General features: G+C 36.8%; 1 protein-coding gene across 14 annotated transcripts in view; it reads right to left on the bottom strand.

Moving 5' to 3' along the window:
• The window catches only part of PTPRM (protein tyrosine phosphatase receptor type M), a 463,481-nt gene that overhangs the window by 181,878 nt on the left and 258,004 nt on the right, over positions 1-23,599 (bottom strand). For all 14 annotated transcript variants that reach the window (XM_069004459.1, XM_069004462.1, XM_069004458.1 and 11 more), the window contains 2 exons: positions 3,049-3,322; positions 1,878-1,914 (listed from right to left, as the gene is read on the bottom strand). In XM_069004459.1, coding sequence (XP_068860560.1) covers positions 1,878-1,914; positions 3,049-3,322 — 311 coding nt within the window. The remainder of the gene's footprint in view (positions 1-1,877; positions 1,915-3,048; positions 3,323-23,599) is intronic.

A 23,599-nucleotide genomic window follows, 5' to 3' on the forward strand; every position in this document is an offset into this window, starting at 1 on the left:
CCCAAATGTGGGAGGTCCAAAGAGGGCACAGATTTCTGCTTTTCCCTTGAGTATCTCTGTTAGATTTAAAGGGAAAACATCTGTACAGACAGCTATTGTTAATGCCATATTAAAATACGTCATGGTCTCCATTTAATTATTTTACAATTAATACAGATTAAAAATATAATACAAGCATTCCATTTAAAATCATGGAAATCAATGCTTTACTGTTGCCCCCAAGAAAGTTTTGCACCGGGGACTATACATACCATCAAGGATACCTCTGGTTTCAAAAAAAAAAGTCCTCACAACAATCTCTCACATTATTTTATTATGAAAAAATCTGAAACATGCTTTCAAACAGAAATGTAGGGAGATTTGTTTAAAAGAAAAGCTGTATTTCTCACATCTCCATTGCCAAATGGGTTAGCTCAAAGTAGCTTGTTGCTATGGGAGCTATTCCAATCCACAAAGTTACCCTCACTTCTCAAATGAGAGAGTAAAAATCTTCAGTCAGACACGTAATTTAAATAGTTGGACATCCATTAGTGATTTGGAATACAAATCTTCAAGTAATTTAAAATCCATTCCTCTAATCATCTAATCTATTATGATTTCTGATGTAACACAGTTCACTCCTGGTATTGCTGAAGCTACTTGAAAACAATACAGGATTTCACTTGCATCTGGAATTAATCTCTCATCTATATTATATTTGGGTTGAGTTCAGATATTTGAAAGATTTCAGTGGTTTAGTAAGCAGACAGTTAGTAAATTAAAATTAAAACTACTTCCTTTGGTTTGGAGAAGAAAAGAAGCCAGGAATCTGTTTGAAGAGGCATAAAAATGTATTTGTCACATTAGGGAGTATCCAAACTTTCAACAAGGGCAACTTTATGCTAACATTTCTGTTACTTTTAAGTAATGAGATTCTTATCCACCCCATTTAGTCTTAGTGGTGGTGATGGAATTGTGAAGTCTACATGTAGAGGAAATCATGGTGGAATCAGTTCCACTAGGGATAGTCACTGAGACAAGCATGATCTCCTGCAAGGTGCAGTGGTATAGAGATGAAGCAGTTTCTGTTTTATCCTCTTGCCAGGTGCCTGAACTGCCAGGTGATATTACCTGTTCCTACTCATAGCAGCACGTTCTTTTCTGTTCCTCTATTACAATCTCCAAGTAACTGTACTATTCCATCACTTCTTTTTCAGGCTTTTAAGTTGCCAACAGCTAAAGGTTCTAAAAAGGTGAGACTACAAAGATAATCACAGAAAGAGCTAGCCCCCAAAGATAAACAGACCAGCAGCATGTTTATCTTTCCCTTTTTGGGGAAAAAACCTATAGCCAGCACTGTCTCAATTATACAAACTCTTCCCATAAATGGTAGTATCATGTGCTGACAGTCGAATAAATATAGCCAATCTGTGCCATTAAAATGAAGAACATGATTTCTCTGCTTCTCTTTTACACAACAATTAAATGAAGGCAATTGCTTACAACTAAGGGGCAATTTTTCACTATGGTTATATAAGCAGTACGTACTCTGCAATTGGCAATTTTACAACTCTACTGTATATATATATACACACATATTTAAGTACAAAATATTTATTGTGAGATCATATAAAAACCCACAGAATATATTTTTAAAACCCTGTGTTCAAGTAGACAACCAAAAGTAATTAATACACTTATTGATTAAAAACAAACAAACAAACAAACAAACAAATTTCCTAAATCTTAGCTAGGGATGCAAATGAGTCTATGAAAATTCTATAATATGTTTAGTGATGTATTTTAGCAATATAAACACCTCTGAAAGTTTGCAAAGACCATGTGAGGGGAAGGTCAACAAGATGAAGTACAGAATACATGACATAATACAAACATACCTTTTGTGGCTACCCTGACGCAGTCAATTTTAGTTTCCTGTGTCAAATAAAGAGGAAAAAGGTCACATCTTGTGTTTCTAAACAAAGTCATGCATGACTGTATTCTTCCAAGTACTGATAAAATGTCAGAGAAGAATGCACCTCATTCCATATTTAACTACTTATTAGCTAGCTCCAAAGTGCATTCATAATATGGACAAATACTGCTTGGGTATGGTACATAAACATTTCACTTAAGGTTCCTCTAAAAGTAGAAAATGTGAAAGATATTCCCAAGAGCACAGGGAAGTGTTCTGCTTTTTAACTCTGGCAACATAATAACCTTGGGAGATTTTTCTTTTCTTACAGAAAGTATAGTTTGAGGCATCATGTTAGACAATTTTAGAAAGAAAAAATAATCAATGGTGTTTCACATTTCTGCACTATTGGTGGCCTGTGAATGAGGGACCATTATGGTTTCTGGCAGAAAACATTTCCAGGCTGTCAGCACAGACAGCCAAAGCTTATCAAAAATTGAAGGACTCTGGGTAGGTCTGCCCAGGAAATGAAAAACAGTTCCAAGAAGAATTAGTCTGATGAAACATGATCTGTGAGGATCTTTTTAAACACTTTTCATTTCAGTTCCATCTACTTCTCTTTCTTTTTCTTTTACTTTGTTTGCAGAAAGGGACCAAAAAAAGTGGTTTCTAATCCAATCAGGGCAACCAAATGAGGAAAAAGGAGATCAAGACGTTACAAACTAAGGTAACAGGACTGGACACGCCAAGACAGATGTGCTGAAATCCACTATCAAGTTTGGCTTAAACTTAACAACAGAAATCACAAAATTTTCCTGTTCAAAGCAAGAAAACAAAAACAAACAAAAAGGAAGAAAAAAAGCCAGTGAAACACAGTCACTGGACAGCTTTTAGCTAATAAGAGAGAATGGTAACATACTACTTTGCTTGCTCACTACTGACAAAATGTGTGGTTTTCCCCTCCTCTTTCCTGTAACCTTTAATCATGAAGCAATATTGTGTTAGGAAAACTGCTATTTTTTAAACTCAGTGTGTTAAATTTCACGGTTACTTCATTTTCTCATTAGCAACTAAATTGGGCATCCTGCTAGTTGATGCCAATCATTTATTTACACACAAACACTGTATAAAATCATGCCTGTTGCAAGACTTACCCCATTGGCTCTGCTAGCAGCTTGAAAATAGATGCTGTAGCTCTTATGAGGAAGAAGAGGAGTATTCCAGAAACCACTGTAGGTTTTGTTATCACCAATAGTAAAAGGCTGAGCAGCTTGTAAACCATTGGCTGGAATCTCTGCAGCAAAGTAGTACTGGGAATTCAAGAGTGAGGCATTCTGGAAATGAATGGGCACTGGGTAGCACTTTAGGATTTCAGTTGTCTTTTTGGTCCTCCGTGGGCGCTCTTCTTCAACAACGATTTGATAGACACTAAGAGTGTAGAAAGGAAAGAACGAAAGGAACAGTGATTATTTTAAAACTTGGGCAGTCAAACCATCCTAAAACCGTAATAGCATGCCAATATTTACTGGAAAAGAACTGTTAAAAACAAAGAACACAGGAAGAAAATGTCATTTTCATATTCAGGTGTATAAATCTGTGGAATAGATTCATGCTTTCAAACTCATTTTGTTTTGGAAAAACAAAATTATCTGTACACACCACAGCTTTTCACACAAGTGAATGCACAGAACATTTTCTTGTTCAAACTCTTGTACACAAAAAATGTGCTTTATCAGTGCTAAAATGTGGAATTAAGTATTATTTTGCTCATCAAAGCAACCCTAAAGATATAGATTCCCTTCTCCAACCTGTTTATCTTACCTAAATGAAATTAAATTAGTACTAAGATAAAAATGAAGGCACAATTACAAAGAGACAGGGGCCAGTATTTGCCTAACTTATGACATTATAAATATTTATAAAAGCAGAGAGTGAAGTAAAATTTCAGTGGCATATTGACTATTGCTGAGCAGGTATATAACACTTTTTGATGGAAGTTATTATCACTCAGAAAAGCACTTTTAGTCATTTTACAGATAACCATATTTTTAAGTTTCTGCATTCTGCAAAGCAAGTCAGCTTGCACTTGCAGTCTTTGCTGTATTGGGACCTAGAGAGACCAGTCCACCCCTCTCCACTGTAAAGGTGCTATGGACATTCAAACAGGAACAAAGAAAATGCAATTTCTGCTGTACATGTGAACAGTGTAATCATTATACCCTTGCAGTTGCTGTAAAAGACTGAGTCAGTGCTTTTAAAATTGTGAAGTGGGAAGTCCATGTCTCTAAAGAGGCTTGGCTTACAAGTTTATTGCTTCACTGGGGACCAGTGATTCTTAATCAGTATTTGTCTCCTGGAATCTTGAATCCCAGTTAAGCAAGTCAGTCTTGATAATTTATGTCAAAGTGGTAATGTGTCCACATTTTTCCGTACCATCTACATCCATAACAATTTATGATCTTTTGAGCTGATGTTTCAAAAAAACCAGGAATCTCTGGGTAAGCTAAGTTTCTTAAAGATCAAATATCCCCAGAGTCTTCTGACATGTTAATGTTCTGTCATCTGTAGGTAGAGGATTATGTTTAAAGGATATTCTGCCCAAAGTATAGGTACACATGGGCTGAGCTTCTGCAGGACCATCTCAGTCTGGACCCAACAGGGTTTATTGGCTTAGTGATGTCCCTGCACAGCTATAGCTACTCTCCTTCTGAAGGCACATCTGGTTTAGAAATAAAGAGATTAACTGTCCAATGACAGGAAGGATGGAGCTTTAAGCAACCTGGTCTAGGGGAAGTTGTCCCTTAACCATAATCAGGGGGTTGGACTAGATGATCTTTAAAGGTCCCTTCCAACCCAAATCATTCTATGATTCTATAACACCACCATTTTAGGTCTGCAGAATCTTCAGAGTTAAATATCACCAATATGCAGAAAACACCAATTCTCTTGACCATGTTACTGTTTTTTACCAGGCTTACTGATCATGTGCCACAGACCCTGTTGACTATATTTTTAAGATCTAGCATCTTCAGTAGGAGATTCTGCACTTCTATGCTCACACAAAATGCCCGAAAATTTAACACAATGCAATAAAAATTTAACATAATGCAATTAATACCTCTTCTTCTGCTTGATTTAGACTTTCAACATGGTGGGGCTTTAGTTTAATGTTAACACACTTAAATCTATCTGCCTTCATGAAGATGTCTGTATATATTTACAGTTCTCAGAGAACTCAGCAGAAAGAATGTGTCTATTTTGAGTCAACCTAATTGCTCCTCAGACTCCATTGATTGTAATAACTAAATACTCAGCTCACATGTAGACATCTAGAAGCGGACATCCAAATTTAAATGTTTTAATTTAATGCTAACTTGATGCAGAAATCTCACCATGCATAAATTTAGTACAGCCAGGGACACAGAAATGTCTTGAGGGTTCACTTGAAGGCCTCTGCCTGTACATTTTGCAGCTCTGTGCAACAAAGTCTTCATATCAAGCAGAAGTATTTTAATTAGTTGATTAATTCCATGCTGACTAGTAAATGAAGGTCAATCCACAGCACTCTTTCTTTGATCCTGCGAGAACTGATTTGTAAAAAAAACTAGCCCTGGAATATCTACATTACAATCTTGTTTTTCTATTACAAATCAATTTTTGACATAATTTTCACAATTAATTTTCTAGAACAAAATAGAGTTGCTTAGAACTGGGATTCCAAGCTACTTTGAAGACAGCATGTTGCCTCCTCTAACTATTAATTTGCAGTGAATCTACAATAAATACCACTTGCAAATTTAAATGGAGTATTGGGAAAAAAATGCAGAAGGTGATGCAGACATTTATTCTTGCAAGGTAGTGTAACTGGATACACTTGCCTAATACTGCAGCAAATATAAGGATCCCTCTAGTTTCACTAAAGCATGATGGATAGTAAACTAAGTTACTTCTTTCTTGCATCAGGACTGAATATAAGAGGGACTTCAGATGAGGTAATATGACCTGTTTCAGTACTGGCTGAAATGAGGGATCTCTTATTTTTTCCCTCAGTGATTAAAGCAAAAGACTGTAGATATTTTAGAAACAAATCAGCCATTAAAATGCTCCTTTTCCTATGGTAAATCCCTATGTAGTTATAATACATGCACAACTCCTTGTATACATTTTATATGCCTGCCATCTACTCATTTTCAGATAGTTTAAAGAAAGAAGTAAGTTGACTGGAGCAATTTCAAACTCAAAATGTCTTTTAATCCTTACTCCACAAGATGAATTAGATTTGCAAGCATCTAGACCTCAAATCTATTTGCTCTTTAATAATTTAAGCACTGAAAGGTCAAACAACTCTTTTCTGTTCCCCTTCATCAAAGTCCAAGTGCTAATGAAAAATAACTAAATCCTATCTGCTGGCCAATTTCCACACACTGCTGTTTCTCTGATGTAAATTAACACATTATGAGCACCTGGGTCAATGGAAACCTGACAGAATTTTGCCAGTGATACTTTTTAAATTTGTACAAATGAGATCATCTTGCTAATGAATTTTACAAAATTACCCCAACTACAATCATAATCCAAAAGCTTTCTCCACATTAATATTGCTTTCCTTAGTATGTAACAGCTGGACTGCCTACTCCAAAAAGAGTTCAAGCTTAGTGAATTGAGCTAGCACTGCACCATGACTCTATTATTCCTCTTATGTATTAGTCAGATTTCGGCTCATTTGAAGTTGAATTATTCCTTTTCCACACCTCTACATTTCAGAGAATAAAGTCTTCCTATCTGTAATCCAGAAAATAAGTTCTACACTACAGTGAAAGGTGCCAAAAGCATATCAGCTATCGGCAGTATTTAGACTGATCTTTCTGAAGGAAAGAAATGTAATTTAAGTATAATTCACATTACACAGTTGTACTATAGAATTTCAATGCCTGGGAAATTAAATACAAAATTTATTTTTATAGATTGAAGTTCACTGTTGCATTGAGAAAGGAACACATGGGAATTTTTTTTAACCTAGGATTCAAATGCTTCAGATTTGGAGATTAAAAAAGGTGTATGGAAAAAGAAAAGAAAAAAAAAAAAGATTTTTACACTGCTTTTTATTCTACCAATTCCAAACCAGTTCCAAATTTAAATGATTATGCAGAGATACAGATCTGAACACAATAGCTTTAATTTTTGTTAGAAATTAGATGTAGCAGGTCTCTCAGATATTTATTGAAATTGTATTGCTTAAATTGGAATGGTGTGTCAATGTCTGATAAATATACTAATTTTTTTCAGAGTTGAAAAAGAGACATGAAAGCAAAAAGAAAACATATTAGCATGGTAATAAAATATGCTCAGAATACTTAGACAAATGACAATTTCAAAGAAGACTAAAGTATATATCTAGTCTTAACTACATCAAATGATGGGTTTTGGTAACCTCCTGAATGAAGACATTATTCCACACTACTGGAATGCAGTAAATCAAATCTTAATTAACCAAAGTCTCATTTGAAGTTACAATATTACTTCCCAAGATGGACCTATTGGATACAAACATGGACTTCTTTCCACTTCATTCATTAAATTCTTCATACAGGACTCCTTAACATGTACAATCTAGGCATTTATTAATTGAAACTTATTAATCTTTAACTACAGCTCCACCAAAGTAATTCCAAATTATGCACAAAGGGAAAACAAGCTTGATTACTTCATTATTGAAACATCAGCTCTATTTTGTCTCTCTAAAACAGTCCTGACGCTTTACATAACTGAAGTGTTAAAGACATTTTTAGAATTCGTTTTACAGAAGGGAGACGGCCTAAGGAACTGAATATGGACAAAGACTACCTGAATTTATTTACTAGTCTTAATACAACTGCTGTGTGTGATCCTAAGCAAGTCAGTTAACCATTATGGGCTTCAGATACCCAGTTGTGAAACGAGAACAAGCAACTTCCTTATTCCATCTGGCCTGCCTCAACTGCTTAAAACCTCTTCAAATTCTTCTTTCTCTTTTGTTTTTCCTAGGAAATGTATCATGCCTGCAAAGCTCTTAAGATCCACTAAGAGTACCCTGATCAGCTGTGTGAACTGTTGGGCTACCTTTGCAGACTGTTATGGTAATACTCTTGAGCCTAATTTGAAGTTTTCTGCTCACTGTTGTAAGTTCATGCTTTATTATAAATATACAAAACTGGTACTTTTTATAGATCTATTTCTGTATTTTTGACTTGCATGCTTGCTTTGTTTTAATGCTTACAGAGTCAAACAAGAGAATAACCCTTAATCTACATATTGACCATTATTTCAAGTTACTCATTCCCACAGCCCTAGTTATCTGCATGCTAGAATCACTTTACTGCATTCTTCTACTAAAATAGCAGTTCCAATAGAGGGCAAAATTAAGAAGCCCAAACCCCACCCTGTTATCTCAGTTCTAAGTCCATGAAGAACCTGATTGCTCAACCCATAACAGTCCATAGGGTCCCCACAGTTCTGCTATACTTCTGTAGCCCCTGAAAATTCTATCGTACTGCCATTAAGACTTTTAAAATATATCAGTTGTTTTGTTCATGTTTTGCATCTAAAATTCATGTATCTTTGCTCGTCATGTGTTATGCAAGTTTATTATCTAACTGTTTCTTGAGAAGAATACAGCCTTTGGATAGCTTTTTCTATATAATATGCAACATAACTTCATCTCTGTTACCCCTTTTCTCTGACATGGTCATATCATATTTATATGGATTAACATTGGAGATATTTATCTATTTCTCCATACCCTTATATGGCACTAGATTCTTGTACTTCATCCTGTAACTTCAAATTTTACAGTACTAGAAATTATATGTAATTATACATATGTAATGTACCTTGAAATGGAAGAGGGAAATTACTCTTTAAAGGACAGGAATTAAAAATTTATGGTTACCAGGCAAATAGAAAAAGGCTACAGGAAATTGCTACTAACTTTCCTCTTACTGTGCAAGAGCCTGTATATTTATTATAAGGGGATTAAGCAAAGGTGATAAACAACCCCTGATTTATCAGGTGTCTCACCATCACAGCTACACAGGCTTTGCCAGCAGGTCAGGAGTTCTAGCAACACCCAATATACAGTGAATAAAATATACTCTGTATATTTCCAGAACAGATCCTATGCCAGAGAACCAGCTGAATAGCAGGCCTGTCCCTCTGACCACTATAGAATTTTGCATATTTTATCAAAGGTGGAAGCACACATGGTTCAACCGCGGACTACAAGTAAGACCAGGGAGTTTTTGATTAGCAGAAGGACAAATGAGTACACCTACTAATCATGGAGAGGACGTTTAAGGTAGCCTCCTCTATTTCAGGGACATTTTATTTGGTGGATCAGAGCATTTCTGGGCTTTATGCAAAATACAGCATTGCCCACTATAGCTTCTAAAAAGAGATGAAGAAGCTTAAAAAAAAATCCCTTGTAGAAACATAATGTTCAGATATGAAAATATAGAACTCGAAGTGAAGAAAAACAAGCAGACTGAACAAAACCTCTAAAATAATGTTGCTGTACCAATGCCAACAACAATGCCAATGAGTATTTTTAAAATAATACATTAATATGTAATTTATATAGCAGGGAAAAAAGTGATTTAGGCAATGCTGCAAATAATATTCTCACAACACATTTGTTGTGTAACTTGTAACTCAAAATTCTTGTGATGGTTCCCATTTAAGCACTTAATGTACCAGTGTTAGAGGTGCATTGCCTGTTTCTTTGGGTGAGCGAAGAGCATCTTAAATCCTTATAGCTTTTTGGAGTGAAGGGAGTCTGAAATTCTTCTAACTTTCTGTTTGCATCTTTACTTGAAGCCAGGAGGTTCCAAGCAAACAAAAGCTCCACAATCAGGTTTCTAACTCCGTGGAACAGCTGTTGCTTCACAAATGTAGGGAAGGTGCTAAGTAAATAAAATACTTTGTGCTAGAAGCTTGTTCAAACTTGAATGGAATGCTTCTATTTTCACACCTGGCTTTATTTACTAGCTTTGCCAGGTGAAGAGATAAGTCTGGTTAGATTCTCCAAAGCAGGGCCTGTCTTCATTCTCAGGAAATACTATTACCGGCACCTGAAATTCCCAGCCCATGGGGAAAAATGAAATTCAAGAAATCTTTTGGAATCAGACCTGGCAAGAACATAAGAGAGACTAATATTATACAACACTTCCATTGTCATGCAAGGAGCCCTATTTCTCAGATCAATCACAGCAGAAATACCTTAACGGCTGTAAAGGAGGAGATAAGACAGCTTAGGTTCAGTCCCTAGAGATACTGCCAAATGTAAACTCTCAGGTGTCGTAATAGGCTTTATCTTCACAGACCCAAGTCCACTGGGGAACAGTATCTGGTTTTTAATGTAAAACTCCTAAGCTGCTTTGTGACTGCCCAACTCTTTTGTATGGACAGTCTCAAAGACTTAAAAGTCAGGATTTACAAAGGAGATTTTCTGGGAAAAATACATCCAAGCAAACCTCTCCTTAGCATTCCTATGGTTTTATACAGGAAATCCTGACAAGTTTTCAGATGGAAAGCATTATGTCACTGGAAGTTAAAGTATTTTTCTTGTTCTTTCCTCCAAGGACAGTCACCAGGGGAGGATATGACAATGGGTTCAATTCCCTTGAGAAGGAAAATGTGCTACATAATATCTCAATTGCAGAAGAGACGGATAGGCTCCAAAAGTGGTAATTTAATGGCCACCATAAATTCATAATACATTCAAATTCTTTTTCCAGACAGAGAAGAAGTAATATATTTCTCTTTCGCAAATCTGGACTCCCTAGGATTTAAAATTCCTAGAAGAAAATCTGCAAGGAAAAGGAGACAACGATGCACACTCCTACTTTCCAGTGGCCAGATGGGTACCACCTAGTCCTGATGACACTGAGTGTTTAACTTTTTACCTTATTTCCTAGTATAGATTCATTGTTTTAGAGAATCTAAGCACACCTGTCAGGGGCAGAGAGTGTCCAGCGATCTTCAGCCTTGTAATTGCAGGCAATCATACACCATTCACTAAACCTTTCTGAAATGTTTCTCCCTTCAGGTTCAGTTATCACAAAGGACAATCCAAAACATAGTTTTGTTTTGTTAGTAGAGAAGGAGAGAGGGTAGAAAATCTTTTAAGGATTGCAGTTTGTAATACTTTGTTACTTAGCAGGACAATAAAGATTGCCAACATGTAGGCGGCAGTAGATAATCTGTACTTGGTTTTACAACATACAGCCTGCTGATGGACTGCAGTTTTAACTTTATCCCATCCATCCTTTGCAAAAAATCAATAAATTCAATATATATGCTAACCTACACTTATTCAAAAGAAGTATTAGTTTACTATTGAAACAGCATATTAAAATTTATAAGAACCATTTACCCAACATGTATATAAATGGTGTTTAGACATAATGCCAACAATAATTGTGGCACAAGAGACTGCTCTCTTGTTAACTAAGATTTGTGAACTGGCAAGGGGATCAAAACTGTTCTCTCAACCCTCCCAACCCCCCTAATCCTTGATAAATATTGATGAAAGGATATTTTTCTTCTCCCTGGTTATACCACTCCATGGTTAATTATTTCTAATTTTTTAAATACTGGTTCCCAGCTAGGACTTGGGAATGGTACTACTGCACTGGCCTACCAGAGTGACTGTCAGAACTACCACAAACAGGTTTACCAAGATGACAAGTTGCAACTATGTCTTCACAACTGTTATGTACATTTCCACACCTGAAATTCCTTAATCATCTATAAATAGAGTTTCCCCACCCTTACTCTCCCAGGGGCTGAGTACTGCTCTAGACTGATATGATCCACATATGTTAATACACAATGTATTAGCAATTCTGCATACTTAGAAACAACCATATAATTCTACCTTTCTTTTTATTCTGTAATCATATACATCTACTTGTTATTTTGAAGGGGAAGTTTTTAATCATTGTTTCTTCTGCTGAAAAAAATAAACGTTCTAAAATATTGCAGGCCCCAAAAACCCCCTATGATCAGAAACATACTTTTTCTGAAACACTGATAACTTCACCATGGCCTGTAGTCTCCATACTTAATACAGATTCATGTTTTTGGCTGCTTTTTATTCAAATTCAAAAATGTCAAGAAAAAATATAAATTTTTTACATAGTCTATAGGCCTGCACAATACAAAGTGAGTACAAAATATAAATAAAATTAACCCTACTTAAAATAGTACTGTTTCACAAGGAGTTCAAAGTAGTTTTCTACAGGTGTAAGTAATATAATACAAGAGAACATTTGGCTCCACATTCATAATTTCTTTCAGCTATTACATGCTGGACAAGAAAAAGACAGACTCTTTGACTACAGAGCTCCCCTAATGTGCTCCATACTGGATCAATGAGATCTATCTGCTAAGAGTGACAAACTAAGAAGAGCACCAGAGATCTGGCAACATATTTTGGTCGTGGTGTTTTTTTTTTCCCCTTGGTGTTTCTGTTTTTTTTTTTTTTGTTTGGTTAGGAGTTTTTTGTTTGTTTGTGATTTTTTTTTTTGGTTTGGTTTAGTTTGGGTTTTTTTCACAGAAAAAAAGAAATGCTGCAGATAGGCAACTGTGCATATGAAAATAGAAAGAAAAACAAAGAGAGAGACAAAACAAAACTAGGAAAAGATTGAAATATTCAAGAATACAAAAGATTACACAAGGTAGAAATGTAGAGAAGAAAAGAAGAAAATAACAGATAATGTACTGAAAACAGCTTCACATGTATCATCCTGTTTGGTAAATAAGAAGGGAAAATAAAAAGTAGTAGTAGGAAAGATGCAATAAAAATGAAGTCTATCTAATATAGATACACTTATAGCATTTTTAACAACTTACAGTCAGCTACGTTTTTATAAATTACACACAGTATGCTTCCAAAAAGTGTTTGATTTCATAGCTATATTATGAAATCAAATACCTTTTACAAACAAATTGTGCATAATTTATAAAATTACTTTCTTCCATAATAGAGTTGAGAAATCGTATTATATACTTTCATAAGACTGGAGGGGGGAATTGCTATCCAAGAATAACTGCCTACAAGATCTCTGTACACTCACTGTGATCTACTGAGCATTTTTTTGAATTGGTCTACCAACTGATGCTTGGATTCTTCCATAAATAACTCTGGTAAACATAAGCTTATAATCTTTTTGATGGGTATGTCACCATTAACTTTTTGGCAACAGTAAAACATCTCTGCTGACAGCTCTTTCCATGTACACGGGACATTTACATTGATCAGGTACTGGATTTTTTAAAGGCCGTTTGAAACAGGAGATGCTTCAAAGCCTTATAAACAGAGTAAGGCACTACAAGTTTTACTGCAAGAAATTCAGAATGTGTACCCAAGAACATGCCATAATCCCATCTCCATTCCACATGTCACCTGTGATACCCAGCTCCCACCCTCAATATGCTCAGCTCCTTTTAGTATCTCCCAAACACTGGCTGGTAAAGAGGCAACACATGCTGTGGCTGCTTCTGAGCTCCACACTGGGCTTGCTGGTATGTGAATTGTAGCTCTTTGCTGATGGACCAAATGAAATGAACTAACTCATACTCTAACACAGCCTATCCCTTCAGATGCTAATATGGGTCTTTCACAGGGATTCCAAAGTATGTGAGACACTTTTTATGCAACATTCAAACTATTGCTTGAAAATTTCCAAGAGGTCCTATATTAATGAGGGAAGGAAGGAATATACAGGCAGATCAACAGGATGATACTTAAGACTTGTTTTCTTAGGAAACCAGGAAAAAAAATCAGGTGTAAACTTTATTTATACATCAAAGAGTTTAATTCTGATCTTGGACATGTAATATAGCACACAGAAGACAAGGAGTACTCCCTTTCTTCATTTTACCAGTGAAAAGTTTTATTCCTACTGAGAAACAACTCAGTCCCTCTAGGAACCAGATACTATTGATCTCACTCCACAAGGCTTTATGCTCTTAATTTAAACCCAAGCAGCAATATCACAAACTTAAATGATGCTGGTCTAAACTGAACTAACCTAAAGCTTCAGATCCTCCAGGGCTTTGAGACCAACTTCATTACCAAGCAGTACAAAACAGGGATGCCTCCTACTTTCTTTACAGTCTTCTCACAACTTGGCTTTAAAATGAATGCAAACCACACAGAGATTGTGAGGTTACTAATTCCACAAAATAGTCCACAAAGCCACTATTCTAAAATTTTCTGGTGGTCAACTTGGAAAAGGTAAATTAAAAAAAAAAAAGTTTTCAGAGAGTGAGTGTGGGAACCTAGAGTGCAGAGAATATTTCTCTGCCTGTTTTGAAGGGTTCTACCCCCCTGGACAACACTGGTTTTGATCTTCGTCCATGCAGAAAACTGCCTACCCTCTAGGAAGAATTAGAATCTACACTGGTGTGAACTAGGTGATAGAATACTATGTAAGATTGTCACAGGGTGAAAAATTTAGAGTTTTTGGGTTTATTAATATAGTAAATAGAGAAAAGCAAAAAACTTCAAAATGGGGGATTGTTGTTGTTCTCCAGACCTTCTTCTTCTTCTTCTTCTTCTTCTTCTACTACTCCATATTCTGCAGTAGAAGTAGTTTGGGATGACTGGATAAAGAATTCTGCAGTTCCTGTCTATGTGACAAGATGATTTATTATACGTTGGTGGAAAAGTAAAAATAATGTACACTTTTAGTGACCATTGGTTAATTTACCTTTAAAAAGGCTGTGTAATCTTGATAATTTGGCATTCTCCTACATTCTCTGCTTTGTGCTATGTCTGGGTCACGTTAGTGGCTCTATTTCTCTGATAAGACTTAATAAACAACTATCTGAAAGCAGAGAAGGCTGAAGGTCCCTGTTTGTCTCGCAGACTCCTGGCAAAGACCCTAAAAAGTCTCCCCCATCAGGGGAGGCACAGTTAAGGCACAGACAATGTCAAGTGAGCTATACATACAGCTGCTTATTACAACACTCCTCACCACTGCCAAGTTGTTCACAATCATACATAGGTATCTTTTGCTCTTTTTCTTTAGAGTGCAAAAGGCTATTTCCACTTATTTTAACTTTAGATATGAGAATGAAGATAGCATGATATATTGACTTGCAGAAAGCTAAACAGATTGTCCCTATCCCACCAGAAATAAAACTCTGCTCTCATCTGCATTGAGTCTCAGGGTTGGATCTCCTAGGCCATCCTTCCCACCACAGCAAGATGAAGCCAGAAACACACGGCAGTTCCTCTCCTGACCATGTGAGGAGGCTTAGCTCCTCTTCACCTCTGCAACAGAGCTCTCCCTTGGGAAGAAGGGCCTACTCATCCTCTAAGCGGCTTGGATATGTACAAACAACTCAAAATAATTTAAAAAGAAAGTTGCAGGTACAGATTTCAAGAGGCTATTTCTGCTGTTATCAAACAATGAACAAGCCATTTAAAGTATAGAGCTTGTTCTATACTATCCTGCTAGTGATCTGTTCTTAATTTGAGTACTTTCTTCCAGCAATCACCTATTCAAAGCAATGAGTGAAGGAGGAAGAGGGCAAGAGGGAGGTGGGGAGAGAGAGGGATGCAGAGGAAAAAAGGGAGAGACAGACAGGGAGAGGTGGGGGAGGGCAGAGACTTCCATGTAAAAACCTGCTGAGAACAGGGATGCCAGTTAGTCACAAATTATGGGGGAAGCTTTTATAACAGAAACCACCAAACATCAAAGTCATCTAGGTTTATGAAACATTTCTCTCCAATCTTGCTTACAGATATTTATATGATAAGACTTTCTCCATCTTTCAAAATTTGTATTAAAAACACCTTATTTCCATCACAATAACTTAGAGTAACACTCACCATCCCCTTGGTATGCAGTGCAGTGCAAGGAAATAATCTTCGTTTATTGCAGTTTAAAGGACAAATAGCAAATCAACTTATATGTTCAGACTTCTGTATTTGTCATGCTGTGGAGGTGTTAGTGCTTAGCAGAGCTCAGAAGACAGTGTGTAACTTAGTACAAAAAGCGTATGAACTAAACTGCTCTTGCTCCTAAAATATAATCATGAAAACAGTTAATAGCTGGTCTTGCACAGACCATTTTTGTTAGATGCCACATGTCAGATATAGTAACACCACACTGAATATTTCAGTCTTGTAACTTTAATTTCTCTTTGTCCTGGTTTGATCAAGATAAGATCAGTTCTAAATTGCTTTGGAATATTAGCTGGCTACCATGAATTTATTTTGTATTCTCTCAACCACAACTCATTACATGCAACTTGCTTGGCATCAATAAGTCACTATGGCTTTTGTGTGTGCATGTGTGTGTGGGAGCGTGTGTGTGGCTCAATACCCTGCTGCTAGGCTATTTAGTGATAAAATCTGATATAATAAAATATTAATTACAGCTGAAAGGTTGGGCGAGAAATATGAACTCAATTACAGTCCCATATTGTGAACAAAGGGCACGGTGAAAAAATCCTTTAGTTATAGATGTTTGGGATAATAAAAGAACAACTAGAACATTAGACTCAAGCTGAGTGCTCCCTAAAAGGCCACCTGTTATTAATCTTCACATCAGGCATAGAATTTCAAGTAAATTAGGTCAAGATGAAAGACTTTTGCTGTTGATTTTTTTTTACTTAACTAATTTAAAGATTTCTTTATCTGAGTATTTATTCTTTGATGTCATTGCAATTTAGTAATTAGAAATTTGTAACAAGCACAAGGACACAGCAGTTGTGATTAAAGGTTAGATATCATATATAGTATGCAAAATGATCACCTTATATGGTGGCAAGAATTAGCAGTTTATTCTAGAAGTCTTCATTTCAGTCAGATTGCCAGTTTCTCAGAACCAAACTGTAGCAGATGTGGTTATACCACTTTCTACCAAGGCTAGAAAGCCTCTCTTTTGGTTTGCTTGTTTTTCATAAAATACCAGCAGTGGAATACAAGTTATTCTAAGACTTCTTAATACATACATTTTTGTTCATCAGTTTGATTTATCCAAGTGTGAAGTTAGATGCATTACCAAAGACTTAACAGAATGTGACCAGATTGCAAACAAGCACAGCTGTGATCCAAAGTTAGTCCAAATCAAATAATATGACCTTGAAATCCTATGCTTAGTAGCGAATCATAAGAACTGAGAAACCTTATCTATTACTGCAGGCTAAAATGTGCCATTAGATCATAAAATAAGATTCTCACTGTCTGAGGAACTGTGCTCTCTATTAACATTGTTTTCTATTTCAACAAATTTTGCTGAAACTACAGCGATGTATTTTGGTACCAAGCCAGAAAACAGACTTTCAATCAATTTACATTTATGATACTTGGAACAATCCAAAGACCATTTCAAAGCTTCTTAATCAGCTTTACGTTCTTTGCTTAATTTCTTTTTAAAAAGAACACAGAAAAATGGTAAGTTCGTAAGTACAAGATAAAAGTATCTCAGTACAGGAAGCAAAGTGCTTTTACAAGCCAATATTACACCATTTAACTCACCAGCTTTCAGGTTGCCAAGGCCAATTTACAGAACAACAGGAAAGCATGGAAAAAGGAGTGAAGTCTTGTCACAGTTTAAAAGAACTTAAGAAAGCAAAACTGTCTAAAATAATTTAGTCTAAAAAAGAACGAAGTTAGAGGGGATCTGAAGGAAATATTCAAAATGGAAGGTCATGTCAGGTCTGACTGATCCTTTCTTTTCAATCTGTCACAGAGAAGGAAAACGCTGATGCACAATGGTACTGAAGTACAGATCAATGAGGAAGATACAAAAGAAAATTCCAGGAGTCTGAACACATGCAAACCAATATGCAACAATCTGTGAGATCACACAGCCCATCTGACCAGAATCGGAAGCATTGCTTCTGGAAGTGTATGCCTGAGTTTCTGATATTCAAAGACAGCTAACTACTGCTTCAAAATTGCTTATGACTGGAATGCAAAAATTCATTACAACACACTTTCAGCTCCAGCAAAGTTGTTGATGGCACTCAAACCATAAGATTCCACCTGGTTCCATCCTGCTATGTGAGGCAGGGTGGAAAGAAGACACAAACTAGGTACTTTTCTTATGATGGAATATGATGCCATGCTGTTACTCAGTTTTCACAAATTATGCAGAAAATAGATCTGGCAAGGTCTGACTGACCAGTTTACTTGGATTCTCAAGAAAACGGGAAGGCCAATTCCCACCTAACAGAGACAGTCCTAGTTCTTTAAGTCTACATGGGATGAATGTGTTAGGTCATTTCCACTAAATAATTTTGAGATTCAAACATCTCTTTTTAAATAAATACTATACAATGTTATTTTCATTCTATGGTCTTCAGGGAAGCTGGATATAATACAATAAAATACTGTACTGGAATTAAAAGGAATGGAGTAACAGAAAAAAGCAGCAGTCTTCATGCAAGAACCTGCCTGAGTAATTTCTACTTTCAAAGAAATCCAGAGCCACTTGTAAGCAAGAGATTTCTTCCTCAATAGCCATGAAGAAGATCAGTAGCTATACAAAGTTAAATTATAAGAGCAATGAAGAAAATACTTTGAGAAACAATATGATGTTCTTAAGGAATAGGAACATTTCCTCAGATCTAAATCCATACATAAATGATAAAGATATATTATTGCTCAGTCTCTTGTATTCAACTCCCAATTTATGCATATTATGTGTGATGCTGCCTCGTAGAGCAGCAGTTTTCATTCTGTTCTCCACAAACTTCTAGAAAATGCAGTTTGCAAAAGGTAAGAAAAACATACAGCTTATGGATTTAAAATCACGACAGTAAGATCTGCACATACACTGCAATATCTTCAGGGGTTTATAAATTAAAAAAATAATTCTATTAAGGAAAACTGATTACAAGATTACAAGTAAGTGATACTCTACTTCAATATTTTCTAGTAAACAATAGACTACTGCAATGCTGTAACTATGCCCTGGAGGGTGTCCATGAGGTGTGGACAGTCTGCACATACACCAGTGTTCATGAGCATGACTATGGCCAGTTGCACAGCTTTTATTTATGAATGTAAATTAATATGCAAATTGATCAAGGAGCCTGGATATTACACAAAAATTAAGAAGTAGGATTTAGAGCAGGAGATCCACTAATGGATTAATAACACTGTTAACACTAAACATATCCTACAACTTCTACAAAGCTGTGCACTGGAAATTCACTACTGAATTGAGCTGGGGAATTAACAAAATACATGTGTTAAAATGAGCAGTCTGTAAGTACAGGGAGAATGCTTATTTTCTCCCTTTATTCAAGGATGCCTGCAATCTGCTGGTTTGTGTGCAGCACAGGAAGAAAAATATTTGCTGAGGCAGCTGACTGAATACACAATCCAATTTCAACAGGTTTTTTGATTCAAAGCTTGAAAACTGTTTACTGCTCATTAAAGCACTCACAGTGGATATGAAGTTTTTAATCTATTCAATGAGGGGATACACCATGGAGCACAGAGAGACTAGCTCCAACAGCTCCACTACAGTCATTTAAGATGTGGTCTCATTTGTCCATTTTCTCCTTCCAGATGCTTTGTTTTCATGGGAAAATTGGTGGAAGGCAGGACATGCCTGTGCTTCAGTTGCAACTGCAGAAGCCAGCATTATCACTTAAGCACCCAAGGCACAGGCACATTTCCTCCTGCTGGCTCTGCTGTAGGAGAGCAAGACCACAGCAAAAATAACCACAACAGAATTCTCACCTCACAATGCTATCATCTCTTTCCACAACTTAAATGCAGTGGGTTCCAGTCCAGCAATTTGGAAACGGAGAGTACTGTGTTCATTTTCATTCTTTCTTCCCTACAAAAAGGCTCTGCAGGGCACTTTAATCAGCAGTGCAGAATGATGCAGGCAGACACAGAAAACAAGTCAGTTTTCGTGGCATCATCCCCAGTTTTTCAGGACTTCTGTGGATAAATACAAGGCTGACCTTCTATTCTGTCAGTGGAGGTATAACTCTTCCTCCTCCCTGCACTGGGAATGACTTTGGTAGGATTAGGTGGCATAGAAACCTTGGCAGCATGACACTGTACAGCTCTTCCCACAGGAAATCTGGCTGTAGATAAAAGATTCTGCACAGTTCAGGATTAGCACAACTGTTAAATACAGATGAGATTTTGGCCTTGTGCTTCTACTACCCTACGAGGCTAATCTTGAAAACAGCTTCAGCTCTAGATGTGAGAACGCAGTTAATTCATCTGTCCTCATCTGATTTCCCCACGGTACTTTCTCCCTAAATTCAACATTATTAAAATGCCTTATACATCTATCCTACCGCTCTCTGAGGCTGTTTCAGGCTGAGGCACTTACCCTTCTCTGGACTAAAGAGTTGCTGCTTTGAGTTGTAGAGCCCAGTAAGTGACTCTAATGTTTCTTTGTGTCATTTAATGTAATCCGGTTGAGCAGATTAGCTTTTACTTAGCAATGCTTTAGAGTCATGATGCTTGTTGTAAATGCCAGTGATTTCCCTTCCTACTTACATGAACAGTATAACAGAAAGTTTTCATGTTAATATTCAGTAAAATGAATACTCCTTCAGCATCAAGTAGGGGGAATGACAGTGTTTCACTTGGAGTGCATCTATAGCTTTTCTTCCTCCTTCCATGTAGCACTCCTCTTTATCCTTTTGTTTCCTTTAACATTATTTGGTATAAAATAAAAGCATTTATTTGTTTGCTTGCAACACATGATCAAAACACTTTAGTACAAATAGTTCAATGGTTTAGAATGGCCCAATCAAATATTATTTATATTGAGTGTTAGGAATTGCCCCAAATTACTTTGTTCTGGAAACCCCAATCCTGCCATACAGTTAAGTATTAGCAACAGAATATTTTTTTTAATGCAGCAGCCATTTAGTGTTTGCTAGTGAATAAAGGGCTCATTCAAGCTTGCTTAAAAGTCACAATACTGAAGAAAATTTCCTAAGGTCAATGACCGTTGTCAAAGAATCTATAGAAAAGCCATTAAACAGGTACTGATTACTACTGTGTTGCAACCTCAATTATTAGAAAATCCTGTTGACTTTTTGCTCCTTGTCACTCAGTCAATTCTGATCCATGCGAAAATCTTGCCAAAAGTTTGTGCTCTGTTGGGGGTTGTCATGTACAAAAAACTGAAAAATGTACTTTCGGCACCACAGTGCTGTGTGATTTTAACTAGCACCACCTTCCTGACAGGTGTATATACCTGTTTCAATTCACCACTGTGTAGAGAATTTATATTTGAGCTGTTTATATATATGCTCTCTAAATTGAAATTGCTCTCCTTCCTCTCTGAAAGTTATTCCTCTGATGCATTTTTAGAAAAGAATCATTTCTTCTCTTGGTCTTAACTGGCTAGCTAAAAAACAAGCTGAGTTCTCTTGGTTCCTACACATGTAACACAGATGTTCCATGATCATTTACACCAAAACACTCCACTGCTGTAGTGCCAGTATATTGGTATTTCTTGGTAGATCAGAACAAGGCATAGGAGTTCACATGAGGTCTGCCAGTGTCTTGTACAATGGTGTTCATAGCTTGTCACCTTTGCTGGAAGCCCCACCTGCTGAGCACAGTCTATTTGCCTATTTCACAGTCATGCTGTGTTTTGATGATCAGTCATACTGTAAGCTATCCATTCACACTTTCTTCTCCTCTGTTATTTCCAAAATGAGCCTCTATCTTACAATACACATCCTTGTTATTAGCTCATAAAAGGCAAACTTTGCATCTCATCCTGAAGGCTATTCAGTATTTTCTGTGCAACGTTCCAATCCAATGCTGCAGGCAGGATTAGTGTCAAATGGATTAAAATATGTAATATCTATATTTTAGATCTATAAACAAAACAGGCAGAATGTCATTGAGTCACCTCTCAGTTGATAATTTAGTACATCACTATACAGCACAGTGAATGTGTATTTATATCACAGTCTCTGATTTAGAGCTCTTATGAACCACTTAAAAATACACAGTTAATTTAAATACTTACGAAAGAAAAGGAACTGAATCTTGAGGACCACAAAAAATATCAAGTATATGGCATAGCTAGAGAACAGAAAGACTGATGTGCCATATTGCCAAGGCTTCAGCACTAACAGGGCCCAAGCAGACAGGGCTTCCAGTATGACCTGCAAGATTGACTTGAGTGCTCATTTAGTCCAATGGGTGAATGAAGACCAGAAGTGACACCATACTTTTCACTTGGGACACCTCACTTTGGCATCTAGAATTTGAGAGTAAAAATACTGATGGGATTCAAACCTTCACAAAAACAAAAGAACTGAGGTAAGATGATAAGCTACAGTGGAAAATCTAATTTCACACAGACAAGGATATGGGAAGTGCACGTACATAATACACATTAAGGTCAACAGTGAAAGCTCCAAGAGACAGCAATGGGTTTATGTGTCTGACAATTCCTAACCACAGTTTTACAGGAATTTAGAATGGGTCACTCAGCACTGTGGCTACAAACCAACTGTGATGCACACTGTCAGAAAATTACTTTAAAATGTCTCCACAAAGTACATCCCCACATAATCCTGTACAACAACCACTGGGGGAAATGTAGCTGGCTCACATACTCCCTCTTCAATCCTTCCACAGCACACAGTAAAATGAAAACAAATCCCTGGCACACTTCAGTAAGCACAGAGCAACAGCACGTCTTTCCTACATTTTCAAGGAATGCTCTGGTTCTGCATTTGAACTTGGATATGTTTAAACTGTATCTCCTTCAAAAATCGTTCAGTGCAGTAATTTCCAGTCATGTTCATAATTCTTTCACTGTGGTCTCTACATTAAACACCTCTTTCTCTCAAGGCAAGAACCCAGAAGGAGATTTGAGCCCCCTACGCACTCAGTGGGAGAAACACGTCTCTTTACAACCTCAGAGGGCTACTCTGACATGAAGTAGGATTGCACCTCTCATACTGTCTCTTTGGGATGATCAATGGCCCTAATCGAGGAACTTCCTATACTCAGACAGAAACAGATACTTACACTTAAAGACATAAAAGGCACTTTATTTGGGTTTTACTGTATAGGTCTACATCTGCTTAAGATACAAGTGTCTGAGCTCTCTCAGGAAAGTTGTGACAGTCATACCAGCTTTTTCCACAACAATCTAACAACTCCAGCAGGTTTGCAGAAACCAAAGGCTGGGGTTAAATACTGTTTTCAACCTTAGAGGCTTTCACCACACTGCTCCCAAACCCCACCCGTCTGTACAGAATTACTGTGGTCTCCTGCTGAAGCTGGCCTCACATGAAAACACAAATACAAGAAAAACCAGAGAGCTAGGAGAGCGTACATGATGAAACCTGTCTAATCAAATGGAGACTCTCTTTATTCTCTCCATTATTTCTGTTTTTATTTAAATACCATCTAAATTATAACACACTGAAAGTCCAGTGAGAAAAGAACATGGACCTCAGGTCTCTTGTTTGCCTGAGAGGAGCTTCAGGAACTTTGTATTTCTAGTTAGAGGTCTCTGCTGCTTTACTGGAAACATAATGATACTTGAGAACAGGTGGCTCAGACTTGCTAACACTGAGCTGCTTAAAATCCATCTAAGCTATTTATGCAACACGGTCCTCCCTGTTACATCACTGGAAAGGTCCCCAGCAGGGCTGTGGCACCAGCCAGCTACCACTCTCTCCAAAATTCCT

Source organism: Aphelocoma coerulescens, chromosome 2, assembly GCF_041296385.1.
Source record: "Aphelocoma coerulescens isolate FSJ_1873_10779 chromosome 2, UR_Acoe_1.0, whole genome shotgun sequence".
NCBI classification, from domain to species: Eukaryota; Metazoa; Chordata; class Aves; order Passeriformes; family Corvidae; genus Aphelocoma; species Aphelocoma coerulescens.